Below are 25,673 nucleotides of genomic sequence, written 5' to 3' on the forward strand. Positions count from 1 at the left end.
GTGGATGACAAGAGGTTGAGGGCTCAGCTTATGGCTGGAAAGAAGGGGGAGTTTTGCCTTGAGGTGAAATTCACACAACATTAACATTCAGTGGCATTTCATACAATCACATTGCGCTGCAGGTGCCACCTCTGTCTAGTTCTGCAGCCTTTCATCACCCCAAGAGAATGGACGGGTGGCTCTTGATATAGAGTCAATAAACTGGGGAGTGGACGCTAGAACCTAAAATAACAATTATGAAACACCCCCAAGAAACTCCTCCTAAGCCACATATCCAAATTTTTCTTCCAACCAGAAGTCAAAACGTAATTTCCTGGTGTTCAGGTGCTGGCCCCCCTCTTCTGATGGGTCCCAGGCTGCTTCTTCCCCGGCTCCCAACACCCACATTTGGCTATATTTCCATATTCACAAGAAGGAGCAGAGGAGAGAGCAGGCGGGAAATACTCGTCACGTCCAGGTGACTGTGAAGCTGACATGGAACCATTGGCTGAAGTTCTGAGACCTTAGATGCGTGCACGTCCCCATTTCCCTGTCCTCTTGAGATGTCACCAGCCGAAGCCGGGCCACTTACACTGTGTTCCTTGGGGCTTTCTTTTCAGCAGCAGGAGCAGTCAGAGAGCACCCATTGCCCTGTGACTGTGGCCCTGCGCCTCGGGGGGAGGGGGGGCTGTTCATGCTGTGGGGTGGGGGGCATCCCCTGGAGTGAGCGGCACAGCAGCTGCGTGAAGACACCTTCCCTTCCGTCACTACGTCAGCTTCCTCATCTGTCAGAGAACACTTCCAGAAATGAAAGTCTATGAGACTATTGTGTGGTAGCAATTATAGAATTCATTTAGAAAGAGAAGTGGAAATACAGTTAGAGCGAGAAAGGGAATTTGATTAAAACTAAAATGCAGATAAGAGAATGCCTAGAGCTGTTGGAATTTCTCCACGGCCAAAGCTTTGGTTCTTCGCTGCACACTTTGAACCTGTCGTCCAAGAGATGGTTCTCATTTGGTAGTTTGTGTTTGTGATCAGGCATATGTTGGGGATCTGCCTGGGTGCTCTGGAGAATACTGTTAACTAGCCTGCCATTATTTGAACAGTAGGTTAAATGCAGGGCGAGATATGGAGACACAAAGCCTGTGCTGCGCTTAGACCTGTGCCCTGGTCAGTGGACCGAGCATAACTGTGACCGTGTCCACGTCGAGCCAGGTGACCCCCACTTCCTTTCCTTTCTAGGGGGCTCTTCATCCTCTACAAGGATGGGGATGTTGATAGCCCTGTGGTCCGTGAGCGGATCTGGCAAAACAGCGATTTCAACTTTGACAACGTCCTCTCAGCTATGATGGCTCTGTTCACGGTGTCCACGTTCGAGGGCTGGCCTGCGTGAGTACCGAGATCATGCATCTCCTGGGGCACTCCTGTGGCTTCCAGGGCACTCTGGGCTGAGCTGTCACTCCCGAAGTGAGTCGTGCTGCTTTTCTCCGCTTTTGCAGGCTTTGTCTATGACTTTTTAAGTTTGGGCTACATATCTGTCATTTCCTGGCCCACAGGGCTGCTCTGTCTGATTAGACAAACGATTGACCTCTGCAGTCAGCAGCCAGGACTCTCAGATTTGAGAAGCTGAGGTGGGTTAGATCCCAGTCAGATCGGAGAGGGATGTGCTCATCTCAGCTGCCTCCAGGGGGTATCCCTGGATGGGAATGGGGCTCCTCAGAGACATTTTTCAGGCCAGCTCCCGTGTAACCACAGCAGTAAATCTGCCATTACGCTGGGTTTTTTTGCTTGTTTGTTGTAAGGGCCGTATTCACGACACATGGAGGTTCCCTGGCTAGGGTTTGAATTGGAGCTGTAGCCGTTGGTCTGTGCCACAGCCACAGCAACGTGGGATCTGAGCCACGTCTGTGACTTACACCACAGCTCACAGAAATGATGGATCCCTAACCTGCTGAGCATGACCAGGGATCAAACCCGCATCCTCATGGATACTGGGTTCCTTAACCACTGAACCATGATGGGAATGCCTACGCTGTTCTTAAGGAGGTTCCTTGATAGTACTTTTGTTGTTCTCTGCTCCCAAACTGTTCATTCATTCACTCATATGTACCACTGTGCCATGCCTTTCACTGATGCACTTACTTGCTCACTCATTCATAGTGTGCTTTTTTTCTTTCTTTTTTTTTTTGGTCTTTTGTCTTTTTTAGGGCCATACCCGTGGCATATGGAGGTTCCCAGGCTAGGGGTCCAATTAAAGCTATTGCCGCCAGCCTATACCACAGCCACAGCAACGCGGGATCTGAGACACATCTGCGACCTCCACCACATCTCATCGCAATGCCGGATCCTTAACCCACTGAGCAAGGCCAGGGATCTAACCTGCAACCTCATGGTTCCTAGTCGGATTTGTTTCCGCTGCGCCACGATGGGAACTCCATAAAGTGTGCTTTATGTACACACTGCATTCAAGCCCAATGGAAGAAACAGAGCTGTCTAGGCATGGTTTCCCCATTCAGAGCCCGCATCTAGTCAGGGTCCACAGCCAAGCCAGGTGGAGGTGTCAGAGACATGCGGCATAGGATCCTGGGGAATGGCTAGGATTTTGATGGGTGAAGTAAGAAAAATGGAAAGAAGGAAGAAGGTAGAATACAAGAGGAGAGACTTCTCTTCTGCCTTGGTTGTTCTCTGCTCTCCAATGGCCTCCCAGCTCTGGCCGCTGGAACATATATGTATAGATGGAGTTCTGAGTGTCAAGTCCTCACTCCTGCAGGAACTGCAGAGGGTGGACAGGCTGGCCCTCTTGGGCTGGCAGGACTCTCTGGATGCTTGGGGCATTGACAGGGTCCTCTGGAGTACAAGACCAGTTGGATGGGGCTTGTTCTTTAGAGACCTGGTCCTTGGAGAAGAGGAGGGTTCAGTGAGAGCCTGCACTCTACAGAGGCCCTGACTGTAGTCTCAGGCTTTCAACACTGCGCTCTAGCAAGTCTGGGTGGCAGCTGCTAGCAGGGACAACAGGGAAATGAACACACGTGGGACTTGGGGCTCAGGGGTGGTGGGCTCAATTCCCAGCTCTGCCCCCAGGACCGTGACCTCAGGCACTTAGATCCCTCCCTGAGCTTCTGTAAGCCAGGCATGGTAGTAGGTCTGCCTTTCCAGATGGATGTGAGCATGTCTAGCACAGTGAGTCCCTGGGGTGGGTGCCCCAAAGGGTAAAATCTGCATCAGAATAAGGGGAAATTGAATTGGAGGCTGTTGCAGTACTTTCCCCTATTCCCAGTCTGCTTGGTGCATATTTAATTTTAGTGCATGTTTCAGTTTGAGGAATCTTGCTTAGTTTTTTGGAAATGCCTTGGCTGCTTGCTCGTTGTCTCGTGTTAACAGCTCTCACTTCTGCCAGTGTTGTCCATGTGATGTCCTTCCCTTTTTCTATCTGTGAATGGAGGGGAGCATCACTCATATATGTAAAATCTGTTTCAGTGCTGAAAGCATTCACTCGGTGACTGTATCCCAGGTGCTCCCTCCTCCAGGTGACTGGCTGATGCTCGGGAGGCTTCCTGAGTGACCTCCATGTGTCCAGGGACCAGGGGGCAGGGCGCTTACTGGCAGTGCCCAGGGAGGGGAGCAGAAGAAGGACACGTCTGTGAAGGTGGCTGGGCTGGGCTACGGCCCAGCAGGGTTGGGGGTGCTCACCGGGTCCTCTGCTCTCCAGGTTGCTGTACAAAGCCATCGACTCAAACGGAGAGAACGTTGGCCCCATCTACAACTACCGCGTGGAGATCTCTATCTTCTTCATCATCTACATCATCATCGTAGCATTCTTCATGATGAACATCTTTGTGGGCTTCGTCATCGTCACGTTTCAGGAGCAGGGGGAGAAAGAGTATAAGAACTGTGAGCTGGACAAAAATCAGGTTAAAGTCACACACTGTTTGGGCTTCCATCTTTTGAGCAAAAGAGGACTGGTTTCTCTTTTGACGACGTCCCCCATGTGCACAGAACGGCGCCCACCTGTTTTCTGTCCCTGGGACTTGGGCCCCGCTTGGAGCACACTCTTAGCCAGTTTGAGTCCTCAGCGTAGAGTTATTTTCCCCAGAGACAGATTAGGCTGTAATTGTGAAATCTTCCCCCAGACACGTGGGGGAGGAGTCAGAATGCTCAGGCCACCTTCTCTGGTCATGACCCACTAGTGACAGCTCAGAATCATGGAGGGTGGTGTGGCCTGTGGCCAGAAAGCACCCACTGACAGATACATAGTCCCTACCAAGGGTTAGCCTTTTATCTCCTCAACCTCGGGACTATTGACATTTGAGGCTGGATAATTCTTGGTTGTGCCTCCTGTGCTTTGTAGGATGTTTAGCAGCATCCCTGGCCTCTACCCACTAGATTCTGGTAGCACCTTCTGCCCCCAGCCCCCATTCCTGCTCCTTTTTTCTTTTTTGGGGGGCCGCACCTGTGACATGTGGAAGTTCTTGGACCAGGGATGGAACCCGTGCCACAGCAGTGATGCAAGCCACAGTAGTGACAGTGCTATATCCTTAACCTGCTGCCACTCCATTTTTGGTGACAGCCAGAACCATCTCAGACATTGTCAAATGTCCCCTGATTGAGAACCATTGACTTAGGAAGAAGTACTGTTAGCACACCAGAGGGAAAGTTGCTAACTTTAAACTTGGGGCTAAGATTGCTCTGGCTTCACTCTCTCTTTATCTGGCACCTTGTTTTAACCACTCTCATAGGAGCCAGGGCCTCTGGCTCTGGTTGCATGATGATTCAAGGGAGCCAGGAGACCTGGGTCTGGTCTTGTTTTGCCTGAACCTGCTCTGTGACCGTGGGTGTGTTTCCACTCCTTTCTGGGCCAGATCCTCTTATCTCTAAATTGAAGGCATTAAGGAGTTACTTTTAGAGGCCCCTTTCAGCCCTGAAAGATTGTCTGTGAGACGGAGATTCTGTTCTGGGAGTTTCCCTCAGCGCTCTATCAGTAGCCATCTCTGTTTGATGATGACAGAGTGAACAAGAATCGTCTGCCAGCCTGGGATTCCTGGAGGAAGGGGCCATGCATGGTGAAGCTGTCTGTCTGGGGCTGCAGCTTACCCAGTGGGGGAAACACAAGGACAGCTTGCTTTGTAGGAAGATGTTGCTCTGAGTTGTCAGGACGTCCCTGCAGATCCATCAATGACAGTCTGAGGGAGGCCTGGCCCAGCTCTTCACCTCTCCTGACCTATCCAAGGAAGAAGAATGTCAGGGCAGGACTCAGCCAGCCAGGCAGCACCAGAGCTATAACTAGGTTACCACCTGAGGTCCAGAATAGGCTCCAATCAGGGGTCCCTTGAATCAGCATGTGAGGTCACAGCAGAGCCAGGCCCTGTGCAGAGAGAGCCTGCCCAAAGTCACAAACCAGAGCCAGAGATTTGGGGTTGGTCTAGGCTTAGGGACAAGTAGTTTTGATGCTGTGCTGAAGGCTCTCAGGTCTAGGGGTTCCCTCTGGGATTGATGCAAAGGGTGGCCCAGTCTCAGCCACAGCCTGAGCTGGCATAACAGTGCTCAGGCCATCATCATGGACCATGTCCTGGGAGGTCTGAGATGAACATGACAAGCTCCCAAGCTTCTAAAGCTCCTGGAAGGACACATAGCTTGCTCACCATTAGACTCGGGGTTAGCATGCTCAGCTTCTGGGAGGCGTCTCGTGCAGGTTCATTCTGGAGCAGCCAGGGGCCTCCAGTCTCAGGGAATCAGCCCCAACCCCTCTGGTTCTTGAAGATTTCTGTGACTCTTGTTACTTGGTTTCCTTTTCTGGAGGATAGTTTGGGTAGGAGAACCACAGATGTTCTCCACCAGGGTCCAGGAAGGGCAGAGATAAGCCAGGGTCAAGTCCTTGCATCTCTGCTTAATGCACTGCAGGACCTCAAGCAGGCAGGTCACAGCACTGGACCTCAGGGTTTTTTGTTTTTGTCTTTGTTGGGCCACACCCTCAGCATATGGAGGTTCCCAGACCAGGGGTTGAATAGGAGCTATAGCTGCTGGCCTGTGCCACAGCAACACCAGAACTGAGCTGCGTCTATGACCTACACCACAGCTCAGGGCAACCCTGGATCTTTAACCCACTGAGCAAAGCCAGGGATCGAACCTGCTTCATCATGGATACTAGTCGGGTTTGTTTCCGCTGAGCCACAGTGGGAACTCCTGGACCTCAGTTTTTTAATAAGTAAAATGAAAGCAAACAGGGTGCTCTGCTTACACCCCAGGGCTGAGGACCAGATGAGGCGACGGAGCTGGGGACCCTTTGTCTGTGATGCCAAGTGGCACCCATGGGGGTTGTGATGGTGGTTTGCCCCATCCTTGGTCCCTCCCAGTAGGTGTGAACCAGCTTTTTGGGGCAGACAAGAACTGCATCCTTCTCCCATAGCCGTGCTCAGGACCCCGTTGCTCTTTTCTGCCGTTGCAGCGTCAGTGTGTTGAATACGCCTTGAAAGCACGTCCCCTGCGGAGGTACATCCCCAAAAACCCCTACCAGTACAAGTTCTGGTACGTGGTGAACTCCTCGCCTTTCGAATACATGATGTTTGTCCTCATCATGCTCAACACACTCTGCTTGGCCATGCAGGTAAAAATGGAGACAGCCACGCGGATCGCGTCTGGGCCTGCGGCACAGACCCATGCCCCCAGTCCTGGGGGTGGCATGCCACCCCCTCACAAGAGGAGAGGGTTTGATTTTCTGATGAGCCTGGGCTCTTGTATGGCCAGACTCCCATTCTGGCGAACAGTTGCCATGGTAGGAGTTTACAGTCACTCTTTGGCATAAGCGACCAACTATACAGCGGGACCAATAAGGACATGTCCGTGGAGCCCTAGTGTGACATTCAAGCCTGTAAATCTTTACTGTGGGCTTCCTGTGGCCAGGGAGGGTTGAGGACCAACGCTCTGTGTGGGGTTGAGCAGACAGGGACTTCAATCCTGACTTGACTCCTTACCAGCTGGGTGGCCTGGGGGAGGTTATTTAAATCCCCTGAGCCTTGTTTTCTTTGTTTGTAAAGTGGTAACTCTTATCATCCTTAACTCAGAGGCAAAGCTTATGCTGCAAACTTTGTGTCAGGCACTTTGCTCTGGGCCTGTCACAGAGTGACATTCCTGTCCTCCAGTCGCTCTCTCAGATGGCAGTGGGGAAAGTTCCAGTCCGTGGATATTGAGTTTTACCTGCATTCCAGCTGCTCTCTGCTCACATTGAGGGCAAGGAATGCAGCTCACTTCCATTGGCCACGTTGGATTGCAGAGCAGTGTCAACAGTAAGCGTTTCTAGCACTAGCTCGTCTAGTGGACGTTGCACTGGGACAAGAAGCAGAGACCGTGTTCTTCATTCAGTTTCCCACTGACTTTAAGAACGTGAGCAAATCAAAGCAACCCCCAGTACTGTCTGGAAAACGAGTCTAAAGACAGCCAAGTGTACATTTTCTGGTCCTTTCCTTAAACTTAAGAATTCCTAAAGAATGAGGAGGACCATATGCTGATGTAGGGAAAAGCATGAAGCCAAGATAATACTGACTCAGATTGAGCAGAGGCCTAAATGGCACGAAAATGAATCCCTAACCAAGCCCTACCCTTGGTTCCTAGACCTGTGGGTATGTTCTGCATTGTGCCCGGGTCAAGGCCGTGAGTATGAACCCACCAGAAGAAGGGGCAGATTCCCTTTATTCTGAGCAGAGGGAATGGATGTCTTTCCCCATTATCATTCGGTCACCTACATGTTGCCAAGGTCCCCTGCACTTTGTGGGGCATTAACCAGGTGACTGCACAGTGTCAGTAGAATCGCTGGGGGAGGACGCTGGACTGTGGGGGTTGCTTCCATGTCCAAGTAGAGGACAGACGCCTGCAGGAGGCAGAGGGCTGGGTGGGGAGGGCTCCTTTTGCGAGTCTGGAACTGGCCTCTGAGAACTGTGCCTCTGTCTCCACCTGCAGCACTACGAGCAGTCTAAGATGTTTAATGACGCCATGGACATTCTGAATATGGTCTTCACCGGCGTGTTCACTGTCGAGATGGTTTTGAAAGTCATTGCATTTAAACCTAAGGTGAGTGGCTGAGCCCACTTTTCAAAGACTGTGCTGAATCACCCGAGAGAAGCACCCACTTCCTGTTGGTCTTATGTTGCTGGATTATGCTGAATTGTTCTGGCTGTTAACTAGGTTATCACCTGAGAATGTTAAAATCTGATTAGGGCATCTCTGTACATAAGGGAAAATAAATCTGTAAAAACAAAAACCTCATAAAAAACAGTTCTGAGAAAAAGAAGAGAGAATTAGGAATTTGCAGAATGGAGATTGTTTAGAAACCTGATTTTCTGTTTCTAGAAGAGCATGTGTCATGCTGTCTCAGGAAAGATCGCCTCATTGCTTGAGCATTTGGAGACACTGTTTTCACGCAACCCATCAGAAATGATCTGGTCTGGATTTTTCTGTTAGATTTCCAGCGTAAAGACTGTGGTTTCATTTTTTGTCTTGGTCTCCAGCATCTTTTTCACCTTTTATGGAAAATTCTGCCAGCCGCAGACCTCTCACAGCCACACCATCTTTCATTTGTTTAGCTTAGAAAAATTACCCTTGACTTTAAGACAAAACAAGACATGAGCATTTTAAGCTGTGTTGGCCCGCTCGGTGTTTTATGTCTCCTTTCGGAAGGAGGGGATCCAGTCCCACAGCTGTCCCTGCCTGTAGTATAAAAGACAGGGCAGTGGCGAAGAGCACAGGCTGTTCTGAAAACAGTCTGCATTCACATCCCCAGGCAGGTTACTTCACTGCTCTGTGCCTCCACTGCCTCATCCATGCATTGAGGACACCGATAGTCCTCATAGGGCAGTTTAGAGGAGTGAAGACTCCCTCTGTGAGCCATGCTTACAAGAGTGCCTGGCATGTAGCCTCCTGCTACAGACGTGTCAGGGCTGTTACTGTGGCTGCCACCCCCTCATCATCAAGCCATGCTATTCACTTGCCCTAAAACCCTGGACAGAGGAGGAAACCCTGGCTGAGCTATGGGACATGTGACCCTCAGTTTCTTTCTCAGCCAAGGCTCCATCTATCAGGGTTAGAGAAAGAGTTCAGGGACCTGGGTATTTGTTCATCCATGTATAAGGTACCTAACAACACGAATTTAAGTAAGGCTTGGTTTATGAAATGACGGTTTCACATACTGCATATTTCCGTGGAATTCTAACTCAGAACTGTTCCTTTCTTTAATTTTGAATTAATTCCTATGCAATCTTTATCAGATCTTTGTGGAGCAAAAAGAAAGGACCCTTGTAAGTGATGGATCGGGGTGATTGCAGTGGGGTCAGATTTGGCACTTTTGCATGGCCAGATGCTATTTACTGTGACTTGTCCATATCTCTCTCCATACATACACACTTCTTCCCCTCCCAAACGCTTCTGCATTCATTCCCCTTGAGATTTTGGGTTGCTTCCCTCTCCCTTTTCCGTCTTTGAACAATATTTGTCTGGACTGATGGAGGTTACAAAGTCAGAACTTCAGAAGTACTTGATCAAGTCAACACGGACCTAATCTATGGGATGTTTCCTAGCTCCCTTGGCCATGTCTTCCTCTGCCTGGTGATTAAGTTCTAAGAAGGCCCACGGCATGTGTGTGAGTCCGAGTGTGTGTGTGTGTGTGTGTGTGTGTGTGTGTGTGCACTGTCAGTGGCTGTGCCTAGTGAAGCACTGATACCAAAGTAGGGAGAGGGGTTTGGTGGCGTGTGAACAGGCCAAGGGGAAATGAGTAGCTAATTTATAATCAGTCCTGATCGATCAGAGTTTTAAAATGAGTGATTTCCGCTAGAAATTGGGCCACTTTGTAGTTGTTCTCTGCAAAAATATTTTCACAGCAGAAGACAGCCTCTGGTTATAAGAAAGAGAAATTTTAAAGCAGCCATGACAGCATCTGTATGCTTGAGGGGCACTGTCACTGCATTTGGAAAATGAATAGTTTTTAGGTAGGTGTATCTAGAGATGCCGGAGAGAGGCATTTCACCAAGATGCCAATCCTTCATATGATGAATGCATCCTGACTCTCCTGCCTCCTCTTTGGTGTTAACAAAGCAAGACAGGGCACATGGTCTCCCACAAAGAAGCCAGAGGAGCAGTGGGGCTGAGGAGCCGCGGTGCAAAGGCAAAGGGGGAAGAACCTTTGAGGAGATGACTGTAGGGACAGAGGCTGAGAACCTGGCCCATTGCAGGGTCCTTTGGGGCAGCGTTCTCCACAGCGAGGGGGCACTTTCCAGGAGAACCTGTGAGCATCTGTCAGAGATGAGGGTTGAAGTTGTTTTGTAATAGAAATACAGAGAGTGAAGTGGGACAGAATCCTTGCAGCTAGGTGAGAAGGCAGCATAGGAGGAAGGGTTAAAACAGCTGGAGGAGCCTGACCCTGGGGACTCCAGGGCCCAATGGGTAAAAGCACGTTGAGAGGGAAGTGGTCCACAGATCTGCGAGGCGAGATCACCCAACCTCCATAAGCAGGAGGGGCTGAGGTAGGAAACCCTGAGTCGGGAGCTTCCCCGGAGGTGGGACCACTCTGGGGAAGAGTTGTTTTGAGTGAGCAGTAGGTACGGGTGGAAGATGGTGAGAAGCCAAAGAGCCAAGGCATGAGGCAGAGCAAGCAGGCTGTTGAGTGGGTTTGTGTCAGGTCCCCAGGGAAGACCCTCCTGTCAGGCATTGACCTCGTGCCCTTAGAGTGACTGAGCTACCCCAGGGTTTTGAAAGGTGGGCCTCAATGCGGGTAAGAGCCAAGTCCCATCCCCCGACCCTGCCCTCCACTACTCCCAGGGGCAGCCCCTGGACCTCTGCAGTGAATTATCTTGCACCAAGGAGGGAGGCGGAGCAAGGAGGACCTTTCCCACAGTATTGGCTCCTGCAGGTCTAAAGAGCACTTCTGATTTGTCTGAGGTTATTTTTCCAGAAGCTGTCCATCTGGTGTGTTGTCCAGTGTGCATTCAAGGCTAGGTTACCTGCCTCCATTGTGGGCTTTTCCTCAGGAGCAACTTGTTCCAAGTCTTAGACCTCAAAGCAGGTTGATCTTGGTTCTACAGTTAACCCTTGAACAACATGTGGGTTAATCCGAGTATAACTTAGAGTGCCTCCCTGCCCCCCGTATCTGCATTTCCTGTGCATCCACAGATTCATCCAACCACAGTCCATGTAGTGCTGTGGTATTTACTATTGGATATGTCCACGTGTTAGGGACACACACAGCTCTAACGTGCACTGACCAAGGGTTAGCTGTACCTTGAATATGTCTAATTTACATGCCCAGCCACTTGAGCTTGGACAAAGTAAAGAGTTATCAGGTTTGGGGAAAGAAGGAACTGGTTTAGTGCTGTCTTCATTTCTGTGCAGAGTAGATGTACAGTGGACCCTGGGTCTCCTGGTCCTGTCCCCCTCCCAGGACAGCACTCCATCCCCAGGGCCCTGGCAGAAGTGGGCTGCTGAATCAGCCCCAGCAGTTTTCCTAGAGTACATTCTGGATCTCCTGGAAAGAAACCCTGATACTAACTTTTCAGTTCTTTGATGACCACATACATTGTCATTTATTTTAATCCCAAGTAACACTTGAGAGCAAGTGTTCCTCTCCTTAACTAGAACTTGATGCCAGACTCCTTCACTGCCCAGCCTGTCCCTTCAGTGCCGGGGTTTCCCAGAGCTCCCTCCTGGTCCCCTTCTCCCCTGGTAACATGTGTCCCAGCCTGCGGGCTCAGGGGCCAGCCTCTCTCCCCACAGCTCCCCTCGCGTGCCTCCCTCCTGTGTTAGTTGACTGCTGAATCAGCTCCTGCCCCTGACCTCAGCCCCCTCCTTTCATCTTCCACACATGCTTTGTAAACCCAAAGCTGACCATGCCACCTGTTGCGTGAGGGGGAAAAAAAAAAGTAATTTCTTAGTCCAACATTCAAACACCAGCCCACTTAACGTTTCTACCTCATTTCAGGCCGTGTTCTCCTGGCCATTCCTCCTCTGCACGGTGTCCCCACTGTTAGCACAGTAGACCCTCCTGGTGGCACATGCTTCTGTGTCTGGAAGCCCTTCTCCCACCTTGTTACCTTTGACGTCCTGTCTGGACTGTGGGCTCCTCTGTGGCAGCGTCCCCCAGCCCAGCCAGAGCCAGTCCTCCCCTGCACGTGTGCTTCTCTTCAGTGCTCCTGCGTGTCATCAACATCAGTACCACCCTTGCCTCTCCAGAAGCTGAGGAGCAGCTGCTCAAAGTCACAGGCTGGGTCGTGTCTGTCTCACGCGATGCCGGCTACACGCTGATAACTCGGTGAAAAGTGGTGAAAGGAAGAAAGGAGTGGATGGGTGAGCGTGTGGGGGCAGCCTCTTGGCATCAGACGCTACCTGCTTTTCTGTCACAGGAGATTCGTGGAGAGCAGAGTGGCCAAATGTGAATATATTCTTCTCTAAGCCTCCACTTGACCTTTGGAAAGGCTTTTGCTGGTTCGAAAGCTGTCAATTATAGTTTCTGCCTGAAGTTGGCACTGTGGGCCATCCTTTGGGTTGGATGCTGCCCAGGCGGTCCCTGGCAGAAATTGGTAAGTGATCTGGCTGCCTCAGTAAACAGCAAAAAGCCTGTCACTGGTCTCGGTGTCTTCAGATCTGCAAGGGAGAAAGACTGCAGGCCAAAAAATAAATAAATAAAAAAATAAAAAAATAAGAAAAAAAAAGTAAAAATTAAAAAAAAAAGACTGCAGGCCACAAAAAGAACTTGGACTTGGGCTGCTTTTTTTATTTCCGTTTCACAGAGCTTGCCGCCTACTGTGTGCAGCGCCCACACTCTATCCCGCCTGGGGTCCAGCTCTGCTTCTAGGAGCCTGTTGTCGGTGCAGAGGTGGCATTGACAGACAATCAGGATGGAGTTCTTAGAAACAAGGGAGCTTCCTCACCCTAAGCCCATGTTAGCCTGGTTTATGAGTTTAAATTTCCAGAGTCAGAAGTGCCTCCAAGTAGCAGATATTATTGTGTGTGACTGACTTGCTTGGTCCTTTCAAATGGGTGAGGCTAGACAAAAAATAATAAGGGCCAACTCTGGCTGGGCTGGTAGGGACTGCTGGTTCCCCTGGCGGGGCCCCTGGCCTCGGCATTCAGTTGTAGAGACCCCATTGTCACTGGCCAGGAGGAGAGAGCACGGAGGTAGGCGTGTGCTGGTAGCCCCTGCTTAAACTTCTGCTTCCCAGATGCTGTGGTAACTTTGATGGGAAAGGGGTGGGGGCTGAGTCATACTCACTGGACAGTGATTGTATTACATAGGAGACTGCTAAACAGGGAAACGGGATGTGGGAAGGAAGGGAAGGCTGCCATTTCCTGCCTCCCGAGGCCCCTCGTGGAGCCCCCTGGCCTGAGCCTGTGATTCCAGCCACCTGCACCAACTCAAGCCTCCCGTTGCCTCGATTAGGGGTGTCCATCCAGGACCCCTCTAGAATTTGGGCATGGTTTTGTGAGTGCAGTGGATCCTCTGGAGAGAGAGTTGGTGAGATTACCAAAGAGTAATCTCACCAACTCTCAAATATCCAGCCCCTATGGTGTTGATTGAAAGCGACTTTATACATCACTGTGGGCCAGGGTGGGCCAGTCGGAGGATGGTGACGGCCTGATAGGAATGGTCCAAAAGTGAAAACCGATCCTTCTGCCGAGACAGGATAGCTATCCAGGAGTAAAGTCTGAAGTGGGTGGGGGGGGGGCAGTCAGGGCACAGGTGGGGATAATGATATGCAGGAGCAGGCAGGGGCAGAGCACGTGGCGTGACTGTGGATGGGGGCTGGCTGTGTGCCACGATGGGAGGGGGGATGCTGGGGCTTGTGCTCTCTCTGTGCCCTAGAACCGTACTTGTTCCTGATGATCAAGCATTTCTAAGGCGTCAGCTCCTCCCTAAAGGAGTAGAAAAGGAGTGCCATGCTCTCTGTGGTTCTGGGTTGCTGTCAAATCCATGAAGAAAAGAACAAGCTGTGCCCCTCAGAGTGTGGTCTGTGGCAAGGCTGCCATCCACCCACTGTCAGTGACCATGCTCAGTGACGCGAGGAATTTGAAAGCACACCCTGTATTCTCACAACCTGGGAATGAGGCGGCACTCAGCACACAGCTTGGTCCAGCTGACTTTTTTGTTAGGCGTCTCCTTCAGTGAGTGTGCCCTTGCATCCCAAGGCGGGCTCTGGATCTCGTCTCTGACCGGCAGGGCCGGCGTGTGGAGGGGCACCAGTCCTGTTTGCATAGGGGCATGCCCCGTCTCGGTTCTGCTGGCCCCAAGTCCCCCATCATGAAGAGAGAAGCTGTAAGGTGTACGATGTGGCCTTTATTAAGAAGACCCTCCCATTAGACTTGGGTCACGGATCATCAGAATTGGTGCAGGCGAGCTTCTGTTGACTTGTTAGAGGGCTGACAGAGGGGTCAGGAGGGCAGCAGTCGATGAGGGTAGTAAGTACCTATGAGCGAGGCATGGGGATCATGCAACGGGAGCAGAGGGTAGTTGGGTGGGTCAGAAGTCACGCGGTGGGTTGGGAAAACCTTAAAACAATTTAAGATGAAATTTTTAAAAAGTCCCAAACCATAAGTCAGCTATAACATAGCTCCCCATAAATGCACCTGGGGTGATTAACAGTGATAGGAACAAACATCCCTACTCCAGTTATTCAAACAGCCAACGTGTCCCCGTTCTCTATAGTGTCATAAGAGGCTGGGGCTCTGCAGTGGCTTTCTCAGGGCCTGCACTTGATCACCAGTTCATGGGACCTGACACTTCAAAGTACCTTCTGTTCTGGTTTTCTTGACCTAGCACAGAGTGTACCCAGTTGTAAACTCACGGGGCCCCGTTTTATATAATTTAGACCTGAATTTTATTTCCAAGACATGTCCTGACTTGTCAAAAAGATGCAGTTGATTTGCAGACAGTCGTTGACCTTGCAACCAGAACCCTCTGTGCACAGTGCTCCCCACCACCCCCTTCCAACGGAGGGCTTTCTAGGGGGTGGGGGGAGGGGTAGTCAGGAGACAACAGACACACGTTTAATACCCACCATGCTGAGCAAAAGAGGATGCAAAACGTCTGCCATGTATGGACTGGTTTGTAAGTCACAGTCGTGGGGATGTTGCACCTTCAACAAGATATGAAGGCTTGAAACTGAATGGTCAGGAGGGTGCAGGTTGGTTGAAGGAAGAGACCTTGCCAGTGTTGAGCACTAACTGGGTTCAAGGTGCGGGGCTGGGTAGTGGGAGTCTTAGTGGAGGGGACAGAGCAGTCCGCAGAGTCCTCATCCTCAGAGGGCTTTCCATGGGGTGAACCTGCAGGCAAAGACCCCAAATTCAAGACCTGAGAGCAGTGTGAGTCCCCAGGATGGGAAGTAGAAGTCAGGAGGATCTGAAAAGGTGCCATCCGGGAGCTGGCATTTGAGCTAAGCACCAAGGGGGTCATGGATTTGGGCAGATAGAGTTGAGGTGGAGAGGCCAGGATCGCAGAGGCATCGGATGGGAAAGACCCTGGAGGGGGCTGAGGGATGAATGGCGAGGGGTTGTCTTAGCCTGGAGGGTGCAGTGGGGCAGGGGGGAAGACCAGCACTGAGGAGGCAGGAGGAGCCTCTCGGGGGTTTGAGGCTGCTTTGGAGAACAGTGGGAGCCCTCAAGAAACATCATTGTCCCTCAGTGCTCCCTTCCGGCCAGTGAGATGGGCTGTGGTTTCCTTCCCTGACCCCTCAGCCCCACAACCACACCTCTGAGCCTTGGATAGTGAACATTACAATACCTGTCTCCTTGTAAGCCATGGCCACCTGTTCACGTCCCTTCAGACTGAGAGCTCTATTAGGATATCCTGCCACCGGGCACACACTTTGCATTACTTAGACTGGCAAGGAGGAATGGGGAGAAGGGATACTGTTTTGCCGCGAGGGCACAGAAGTAAGAATGTGTGAACTTCTGGTCACAGTGCTCTTTAAGTGGGAGGAGAGAAGGAAGTGGGGCAATTGGGGAACCTATGCAAAGAGAGGGAGGGCTTCTCCTCCATCAGCTGGCAAGGGGTCAGAGTGGTGACCCAGGCTGCCAGGGGAGGGCCACCAAATGCCTTGCTCTGTCCTGTAGAAGCTTGACTTGGTTCTGTGCTGCCCAGGGCCTGGTTTGTATTGTGTGTGTGTGTGTGTGTGCGTGTGTGCGTGTGCGTGCGCGCGCATGTATCCTCTCTCACACATGCAGGTGCCCCTGCCCGGAATCCCTCTCACTGGCGGATAGTATGGTCATTTCCCTTTGGCCCTCTCACCCCACCTGGTTGCCGTGGGTGCTGTGGGGCCCAGTGTGTCCCCATGTGGTCCGCGTGACGTCTCATTTCAACGTGCTCATAAACGTCTGCCCCCACCTGCTCTGTCCAGGGGTACTTTAGTGATGCCTGGAACACGTTTGACTCCCTCATCGTAATCGGCAGCATTGTAGACGTGGCCCTCAGCGAAGCCGACGTGAGTATGTGCCCGCCAGGGGCCTGCCTCCATTCTCTCTCTGTCTGCACATCCACTGCCCGCCCTGCACTGCATCACCTGGACAAGTCACAGAGCCCAGTCGTGCTTGATCAAAAACCAGACGTTTACTAATGAGAACGCTGAGCACAGGGCTTGATCCCCGGGCCTTTTTAGAAACAAAGTGCCCTTGGGAGGAGACTGACTTGCAGTCTGACCCAAGTCAGCAGTAGGCAGGGCAGGATAGGCATCTGGAACTGTTTTTATTTGTTGTGGCAGGAGCGATACCCAAAGTGATGTACCTGTAACATGTTTGTCTTAGGGTCATCTATCAAGTAGCCAGGTAGCTTAATGCTGGAATGTTCCCCTTTTATAACGCTGTCCTTTTCTTCTTTTTTCCTGTTGTGCTTCCTCTCTTCTGTGGCTTCTGAATGCTTGCCTAACAGCACTATTTCACTGATGCATGGAACACTTTTGATGCCTTAATTGTTGTTGGTAGCGTCGTTGATATTGCTATAACTGAAGTGAATGTAAGTAGCCAACTTTGTGTTCTATAACCTAATTGCTTTTGTTAAGTCTGACATGGAGGAGTCCAGACACCCTCCCCGTAGAAGTCTGTACACTTTAGAAATTCATGTACCCATTTGTTTCAAAAGACTAAGAAAATTTACGGTCGTTCTCTTCATGGCTCAGTGGTTAACGAACCCGATTAGGAACCATGAGATTGCGGGTTCCATCCCTGGCCTTGCTCAGTGGGTTAAGGATCCAGAGTTGCTGTGGGCTGTGGTGTAGGCTGGCGGCTATAGCTCTGATTCTACCCCTAGCCTGGGAACCTCCATATGCCATGGGTGTGGCCCTAAAAAGCCAAAAAATTTAAAAAAAAATAAGAAAAAAAGAAAGAAAGAAAAGAAAATTTTTGTCATCTTCCCTCCCTCTCTCTCCCCCCAGCCCCTTCCCCTGAATGAGAGTGGGCAAGTAAATGTAGAATGGCCATTTTGGAACAAAAACATTATTTTCAAAGAAGACCAGATTAAAACGTGAAGGGCTAGGAGTTGATCGTCTGGGTGTGGGAACATTATTGCTCAGCGGCTGTGTGACCTTGGCAGGGCACCTGGCTGCCAGTGCCTCAGTTTGTCCAGCTGAAGAGCAGCCTTCATCATGTGTGCCCTGGGACCCACAGTGGTTCCGTGAAGCACAGAAGGGAAAGCTCACAGCTGTGCCCTGAGCACGTGGCTACTGCAGTGGGTTCTCACCTGTGCCCTGTGCCTGCTGAGTCCTACCAGTGACCCTGGCAGACATCCCCATCCCAGCTCCCCAGATAGGGATGCCGGTCAGAGGCTGCCCCAGGCCAGGGGGAGGAGGGCTTAATGTGTGTCTGGAGAGTGTCAGGGATCCCTTGTTGCACCCAGTTGAATCCTTTGCTGAGGAAACAAGTTCTGCAGTAGTGTGGTAGGTGGAGTACCCCCGCCCCCCCCTTCAGGAAGCCTTCTGAGAACACTCCTCAAAACTCAGAGGCTCCAGAAAGGGGAGTGCTGGCCTCACTCAGGCCCTTCTCACACCTGACCCATGCTTCTGGAGGGCCTGAGGCTGAAAGAGCTCACCCTGCCCCCTGGTGTGTCCCCAGTTCATTATCAGGTTCCCAGGTTGCATGGAGCCTTTCATGGGGACGGGTGGTGCATGGGGCGGGCCACCGTGCTGTGCTGGCTCCACGTTTCCAGACTAGTCCTCCTCCCCCAACGCCTGTCGGGAAGGCGTTGCCACGCTCTGCTTGGCTGACATCTGTGGGATGGTTTGGTCCATCCTGGTGCCCAGACAGCATGTATCAAAGAGGAATGATAAGATTCTCTATGCCACGAGTCCAGGGCCAGGCTGATCCTGGGGTGCAGAATAGTGGACAGCACTAGCCTGGTGCCAGGCCTTGGTTCCCTCATGGGCCCACTGGGATGAATGATGTCTGCCCCCTCTGCTTCGTAGATATGTTGTGATGATAAAACAATAGCAATATTTGTGAAAACACTTGTTAAAAACCCCGAAGTTTTAGGGAGATGCAATGGTTTTGTTTTAAATGTATATTTTCCTTGTAACAATAACTGAAATGAGCTATAAGACGTTACCATGTCCATGAGGGTGTGAGTTAAGCCTTATGATACTCAAATTCACACCATGACCAGGTACTAAAATGGCATTTTACAAGACCTAGGTACATAGATCCACCAATCTCTGTAAGCCCAGGCTTAAGTCAGTTCGACTTTATGTGAAATATTCCACGATCAGCTGTAAAATTGCCATTCATAATGCGAAAATTATGCTTGGCTGTAAAATAACCTGATGTGAATGGGAGAAGAGCAGGACCCTCCCTGGGCTGCCACGGGCTCCCTCCCGAGTCCATGGCCAGACATCTGCTGGCTTCATCATCTCACAGTGTGAAGCCCTTACAGCCCTCATCAAAGTACACTTACATGAACTTCCTAGAACCAGGCCCTTCTGTAAGTCAGAAGTGGTCTATAGTGGAAGTGAAAATAGTATAAACAATTATTTCAGCCGGTCTTCCTGGAGTGCTCCGTGTTTCAAGTCTTGTGCAACTGATGGGGTACATGCTTAGTTTCTGGGCACCAGGTTGGGGCCAGGGTTTGTTCACCAAGCAGATGACCCAGCTCTCTAATGCCTGACCCACATGCTGGTACATCTCCAGTGGCACGCACGGCTTCCCGGCTGCCTCACTGTGTGCTGGGGGCAGGAGCCCACTGCGCTGTCCCCTCTGGTTCAGCCCTGCTCAGCAGTGTCTCAGACATGTCCTCCCTTCATCTTTCATCAGTCAGGAGAGCCACAGGTCGGGAATAGCCCACCCCAGTTTTTTTAGTTAGCATTTGACATTGGAGTGTCTATACCACTCAGGCTCTCACTGACTTTCAGAATCACACTGGTCAGCATCCTTGTACTATTTTCCTATGGATGACTTTTTCCCTGGTCAGATGGAGTCTGTGACCAAGGAGGTAATGCCAGTTCGGTGCCCTGGGTCAGTAGAACACCCTCTTAGGGGACCTCAGCATTTCTGTGCTGAGCCTCCCAGCACAGGGGATGCTCAAGGCCACTTTCTCATCCTCTCAGTCCTTCATCACATCTCTGTTGGGCATCTACCATTCCCAGGCCACAGCACAAAGACAGAAGACACTGTGTGTCCTTAACCTCCAATGACATAACTCTGAGTGGAGCTGATGGTTCCTCCACCCCCTTTCCCCACACGCCACATTCCCCAGGGAAGCAGCGCACGTCATTTCCCTGGGTGGCCTTGTCCCCCAAACTCCTGGGTCAGCTGAGCATGTGTACTCATGGTCCATTGTGGGCTGTTTTTAGCTGCCCTTAGTCATCATTTTTTTGCCGAATTTAACTTGCTATGCTCTCTCTCCCAACCTCTGTTGATCTTTCTTTTTCTGTTGCCTAATTGATTTTCATGTTGGTTTTGTTTTTAGAAAATTGTAGCGGCAAGTATATATAAACATATATACGGTGAAGTCGTTGTTAAAGCAAAAGCACTTGAGAGACTGTATACTTGTCTTTGGCTTCCCCACCTTTGATTTTCGCTGAGTTGCACAGGAGTGCTGTGGGTCGTGGCCATCTAAACTGTTTGCTGTGCCTTATCTCGTTGTCTCCAGCCGGGCACCTGAGCTGGGGCCGTCTTGGTGGGTCACGCTTGGCTCCGTGACATGCCAACATAATCTTCAGTAATGAACGATCTGGCCTGGAAATGATCAAGCGAGCTTGCATTTCTTTGTGAAAACATTTTGGATGGCCCTTTACGTTGTCCTGCTTGCATGCTCACCCAGCCCTCTCCCTCCTGCTGCCCCTCTCCTTGCCCCCACTCGGCCACGGTCACAGTTTGATGGCTCTCGTGGACTTGTCTTTATCACACTTGATCGTAATGTCACCAAGCTGCTAAAATGTCAGATGAGGACTGGCAGGCTTGCTTTTGCTCTTCCTCCGATGCCTGTTGGTTCTTTGAATGGTGAACTGACCCAGCATCATGTTCTTTCTCATCTGGGGAATGGCTATTGCTGGCATTGAGTCTTTCCAATTCTCATTATTGCCAGGGAGGCAAAATACTTGTGTAAAAGCTATGTATGCCTTGTTATTACTTAAGAGCATGTAAAAAGTCAGTAGGGCGCTCCCTCTCAGGGACACAGGAATTGTCCCTGATTTATCAGGTACCCGGGTTGGACCAAGTGGCCAACAGCTACACTCAAGCCCCTTGTTCTTAGCCCTTGATTGGGTTGTTCAGCCCTCTGTTCTTTATGCTAACCCTCTTCCAGGGACCAGGTCACTGGTTTCTGGACACAGATTCAGCAATCCCAAATAGAGAAGCCCTCCATCCCAGAGGTGTGACATACCAGGTCAGAAGTAATCAGAGCGGGCTTGCCAAAAGAATTCTCCATGATGTCTCAGGGTAACTGGTTTGCTGGGATGCTCTTTGCTTCCAGTCTGAATTGGAGAACTGTATCCTTTCTGCTTTTCCAGGAAAAGATGGGAATTAATGCGGAAAGTGCAGTCCAATTCCTTTGATTGTACCAGGGAAACTCAAGGTTTGTTGGGCTCCTGTAGTTGCAGGGGGCTAAACCTGGAACCTACATTGAGGAGCCTGCTTGGGAGCCCCTTGGGAAGCTGCTTTTCATACCCTGCCATGTAGTTTGGCTTCCTGAGGCTGAGGGTTCGTTTCCCTGTAGAGTTCCCAGCTACAGACTGTGGCGTCTCATGAAGGGGCTGCTGAAATCATCTAGTGCAGGCCCTGGGATGCCACTGGAAATCCCTCCATTGAAAACTGATCATTTAGGAGCTCCCTAATGAACCCCACTAATATCCACAAAGATGTGGGTTCGATCTCCAGCTCCACTTAGTGGGTTAAGGATCCAGTGTTGCTGTGAACTCTGGTGTGGGTCACAGATGGGGCTCTGATCTAGCATTGCTGTGGCTGTGATGTAGGCTGGCAGCTGCAGCTCGAATTCGACCCCTAGCCTGGGAGCCTCCATATGCTGTGGTGCAGCCCTAAAAAAGAAAAAAGAAAACTGATCATTTAGCCTTTAGTGCTGTCTTTGTCACTCTTGGGGAGTGAGCCCTTCCCCCATCTCAGGGCCTCTAGGGGCATCCTGTGGTTGATCCCAGGAGTTGGCAGAACATCAGTCTGCTCCTGGTCCGTTTCCACCCTTCCCCAGCTCCCTGTGTTTCTCAGCCCCCTCCCTCCCTTGTAAGGAAGCTGGGGATAGGGTCTACTTTCTGTATCCATCTGAGTATTAAACCCTCATCCATTGCACAAGAACCCGTTGTTTAGTTGTAATACCTTGAGTGGGCCTTGCTAATGGCCTCTCTCCATGTGGGTACCTAAAGAGAATGAATTGATGTGGGTGACCAACTGAGGACATGGCCCAGTGTTACCCTGGTCTAGGCTGCTATTCTTAGCTCCAGCTGTATGTTGGAACCACAAGGGAGCTTTTAAAAGTCCCAAAGCTTGGGCACACCCCAGATCAATTAAATAAGAATATTTGGGGTGGGACCTAGGTGTCCGAGTTAGTCACAGATTCCCAGGCAGTGGGAGTGGGTAGCCCAGGGTGGGAGCATCCTGCCCTTTTCCTCAGGTTGGCATCTGTAGTCGAGGCAAAGCCATCCTCGGGATCCCTCAATCTGTAAGATATTTTGGCAACTTGCACTGTCCCCCAGTGCTACCAGTGACACCCTCTCCTGCCCAGGCCTCCCTGCCCAGTGTGGCTGCGGGAGCAGGGAAATATCACAGGCTCCACTGGGGGTGCTTGCAGCCTGGTGTGCCATTTGCTCTGCCTTCCCCTCTTGCATGTTGTGCTGCCTTGTCCCCACACAAATGCTGTCTCTTCCTCTTCTTTGTTTTTTGTTTTGTTTTGTTTTTTTGAGCAAAAGGCTACCCATGGTTTCAAGGTCATAGCTCAAGATTTGTCATACCTCAGAGATATCACTTGAACAAGAGATGCATACTTCAAAACTCAGTTTGGCCGCTCACTTTCCCATATCCTGAGGGGGGTGAAAAGGTCTGCCAGACTTGGAGTGGGTGAGGGAGGGGCAAGCAGAAGAGGCTTTGGGAAGTTCTGTGGCTCAGCAGAAACGAACCCGACTAGTATCCATGAGGACTCAGGTTTAATCCCTGGTCTCGCTCAATGGGTTCAGGATCCAGCATTGCCATGAGCTGTGGTGTAGGCCGGCAGCTTCAACTCCAATTCGCCCCCTAGCCTGGGAACTTCCATATGCCATGGGCACAGCTCTAAAAGATTAAAAAAAAAAAAAAAATAGAGGGGGCTTGGGCCAGGTGGCGCCAGAAAGAGTGCCTTCCCTCACCACCTAGCCTCCTTATTCTCTTGCAGGTCCAACACACAAGTTAGAGACATTTCAAAGGTATACTCTAGAGTGTTCTATCTATGAACAGTCTGGTCCCCTTGAGCATAGGCACACACACACACCCCCTAAGTCCAGCTGCATGGGGTGACTAGAGCCCCCGTGTACACAGCCCTTAAGGAGGTGGTGTGGGAGAGGGTGAAAACTTTAGAAAACGAATTCCTTCATTTGTCAAGTCATTAATTTAAAACCATCCTCTGTCCCTTTAAGGAGATGTGATCTCTTTTGAGGTGAGATAATAGAAGGAATATAAAAAAGCGTGACCAGGCTTTAACCAACCCATGGCAGAGGTCATGTCATGAGCATCCCAAGTGAAGCAGGGGGACCCCTTTTTAGCCCCATCAGAACTTGTCAGTCCTGGGTTCATAATCTCATTGTTGAATTTCTCTTGTCAGGTGCCCAAACTCCTTATATTTTATGAATTGTATAGAGTTTTATGTTTGGTCTCAGGAGGCAGCCATTTTCGAGAGTGAGACTTCAGAATGGAGTTTTTCCTTTGCCTGCATCTCCAGGGAGGAGAACCCCTCAGATTAGCGTGTGTGTCTGTGCGTGCACATACATCTCTGAGCTGTACAGACACTCCATGCAGCGAGGCTCTTGGCACACCCCACCAAGAGCCTCCTTCCTTTGTTGGCTCTTGGGTAGACCAGCTGCTTTAGTGCTGGTGACCCCACTGAAGGAAACAGTGTCATTTCCTGGCTTGTGTGCAGCCTTTGCTGCTTAATTTAAAGATGCCTCCTGATATTTGTGAGTTTGCTTTCAACCTCTTTGCATTCTCATAAATACCTGTTGAACCTCTAATAAGTGCCAGACACCATGCTGGGCACTGAGTGCAGTGAAGTGAGATCCCTACTCTCTGGAGACTCACAGGCTGAGTGGGGAGGCAGGTGGACACAGGGGATTCTGCACCTTGGGGCCCAAGTGACAGAAGCCCAGCCAGACCTCAGGTGAGGCCGCACTGCTGAGGTGCGGGACAAGGTGGTGCTAAGCTGTTTCTCCCCAAGAGTCACCTAGAGCAGAGCCTTCTTTGGGCAGTAACAGCTTCTGGAGGGAAATCCGTCTGTCTTCTCTTGCCCTGACTCTGTCTGCCCAGCTCCTCGGCAGCCCCACCAGAGAGGCCCCCATCCGACACGTGCTGCCCCCCTCTGCAGCCCTAGGAACAGAGTGGGGTCCGGGAAGTCTGCGGACCACAGGCAGTAGCCATTCTGTTTGCCCCGTTTGGTAGAATCCTGTTCCTCGGGGTTAGACCCACAACCCTGGAGAAGAAAAGAGAATCCATTGCCCCGTGAGAGGCAGAGTCCCACTCTGCATTTCTATGACTGGGGACAGCTGAGGTCTTGCAACATTATCTTTCACTGGATGGCTGTCAGCCTTGGCACATGACGCCCTGGGGTGTGAATTGGAAAAATGGTTTGTAATTAAAAAAAAAGAGAGAGAGAGAAAGAAAGCAGTGTATTCAGTGGCTGCCCACTCCCAAGTCCAGTTCCAAGCAGTGCCACTGGCATTTCCTCAGGGCAGAAGCAGGTGTGTCACCCTAGGACGTGAACCACAAGTTTTTAGAAAGGGGGAAGGGCCGTCCTCCGGAGCCCCTGCCGCCTTCCCAGGTCATTAATGCATTTTCACTCTTTGATTTCTTAAAGCCAACTGAAAGTGAAAGTGTCCCTGTCCCAACTGCCACACCTGGGGTAAGATCAGTAACTAGTCCCCAGGGGCTGGGCCTTTTCCTTGAGTTTATTTGACCATGTCGAGTTTTCCACTAGTTTTTCTGTATTCTCCATGATTGTCCTTCCGGAACAGTGTCTGCAGTGGTTTGCATTCATCATCAGTGTCCAGTACTCCTGACCAGCCCCGCGTCCTCCTCTTAGCACACTAGACCACGTGGACATGCATGTGCTGTGTGGACGCAGTTTTCCAAGCCCTGTGTTGTTAGCATGTAACTTTTCCTTTCATATCATGCTTTTTAAGGTGAAAAGGCCCTAGAAACACATCTTTAATTCTTACCTCTGCCACCTCTGTTTGCATCTGTTGCTGTTTTTCTGAAAGTGTTGCATGTTCTACTTTCCATTGGGTTTGACTTCTCCATGATAACCCTTCAGAACTCTGAAGAAAGCAATAGAATCTCCATCACCTTTTTCCGTCTTTTCCGAGTGATGCGATTGGTGAAGCTTCTCAGCAGGGGGGAAGGCATCCGGACGCTGCTGTGGACTTTTATTAAGTCCTTCCAGGTAAGAGCCATGCCGCGGGGGTGGGGGTGGAGGCTTCTTTGTCTTTGAAGATCCTGTGGAAGTCAGTGGTTGTCACCTGTCGTGGAAGATCCAGGCTCCCTTCTGCAGGACCATGACATTGCTTGGGAAAATCAAATAGGATTACTTGCTTGAGGAAGCAGAAGAGAAAGCAGTGAGGACCCTGCAGCATTGCCAAGACAGATAGAGACCTGGGGATCCATGCCCCTCAGTCCTCCCTGGAATGCCTGGGGTGAATGGTGATGTCTGAGAGGGGGGGGGGTCCCAGCTGATAGCTGGGAGCCTGACAGCTTCACTTCATAAGGCTGCAGCAGTCCTGACTGTCTAGGTACAAATCAGATACAAATCTAGGTACAAAATCTGGGCCTGGGCCAACACACCATCCTCAGTCCTGGGTTACGAAGTACCTGGGAGAATTACAGAGTGGAGGACTTCCAGGTATAAGCCAGATCCCCTATGTCTTCTGTGACTCTCCAAGGCTGTGTAGCCTGGTTTTAGGTGGATACCGCATAGAACCAAGCCTCTCCTTTCCCTTCCAGCACACACCCTGGATGTCCCAGTCTTCTGGACCGAATCCACTGGCAATGGGGCACCG

General features: G+C 50.9%; 1 protein-coding gene across 14 annotated transcripts in view; it reads left to right on the forward strand.

Annotated features, from left to right (window-relative positions):
* Positions 1–25,673, forward strand: part of CACNA1D (calcium voltage-gated channel subunit alpha1 D) — a 342,950-nt gene that overhangs the window by 276,832 nt on the left and 40,445 nt on the right. For 6 of the 14 annotated variants that reach the window (XM_013981776.2, XM_021068969.1, XM_013981775.2 and 3 more), the window contains 8 exons: positions 1,222–1,368; positions 3,689–3,890; positions 6,422–6,580; positions 7,930–8,040; positions 16,347–16,430; positions 16,874–16,957; positions 24,476–24,520; positions 24,932–25,060. In XM_013981776.2, coding sequence (XP_013837230.1) covers positions 1,222–1,368; positions 3,689–3,890; positions 6,422–6,580; positions 7,930–8,040; positions 16,347–16,430; positions 16,874–16,957; positions 24,476–24,520; positions 24,932–25,060 — 961 coding nt within the window. The remainder of the gene's footprint in view (positions 1–1,221; positions 1,369–3,688; positions 3,891–6,421; positions 6,581–7,929; positions 8,041–16,346; positions 16,431–16,873; positions 16,958–24,475; positions 24,521–24,931; positions 25,061–25,673) is intronic. The other 8 variants (XM_013981783.2, XM_021068970.1, XM_003132261.5 and 5 more) reach the window with 4 other exon arrangements.

This window comes from Sus scrofa, chromosome 13 (genome assembly GCF_000003025.6).
Source record: "Sus scrofa isolate TJ Tabasco breed Duroc chromosome 13, Sscrofa11.1, whole genome shotgun sequence".
Classification (NCBI taxonomy): Eukaryota; Metazoa; Chordata; class Mammalia; order Artiodactyla; family Suidae; genus Sus; species Sus scrofa.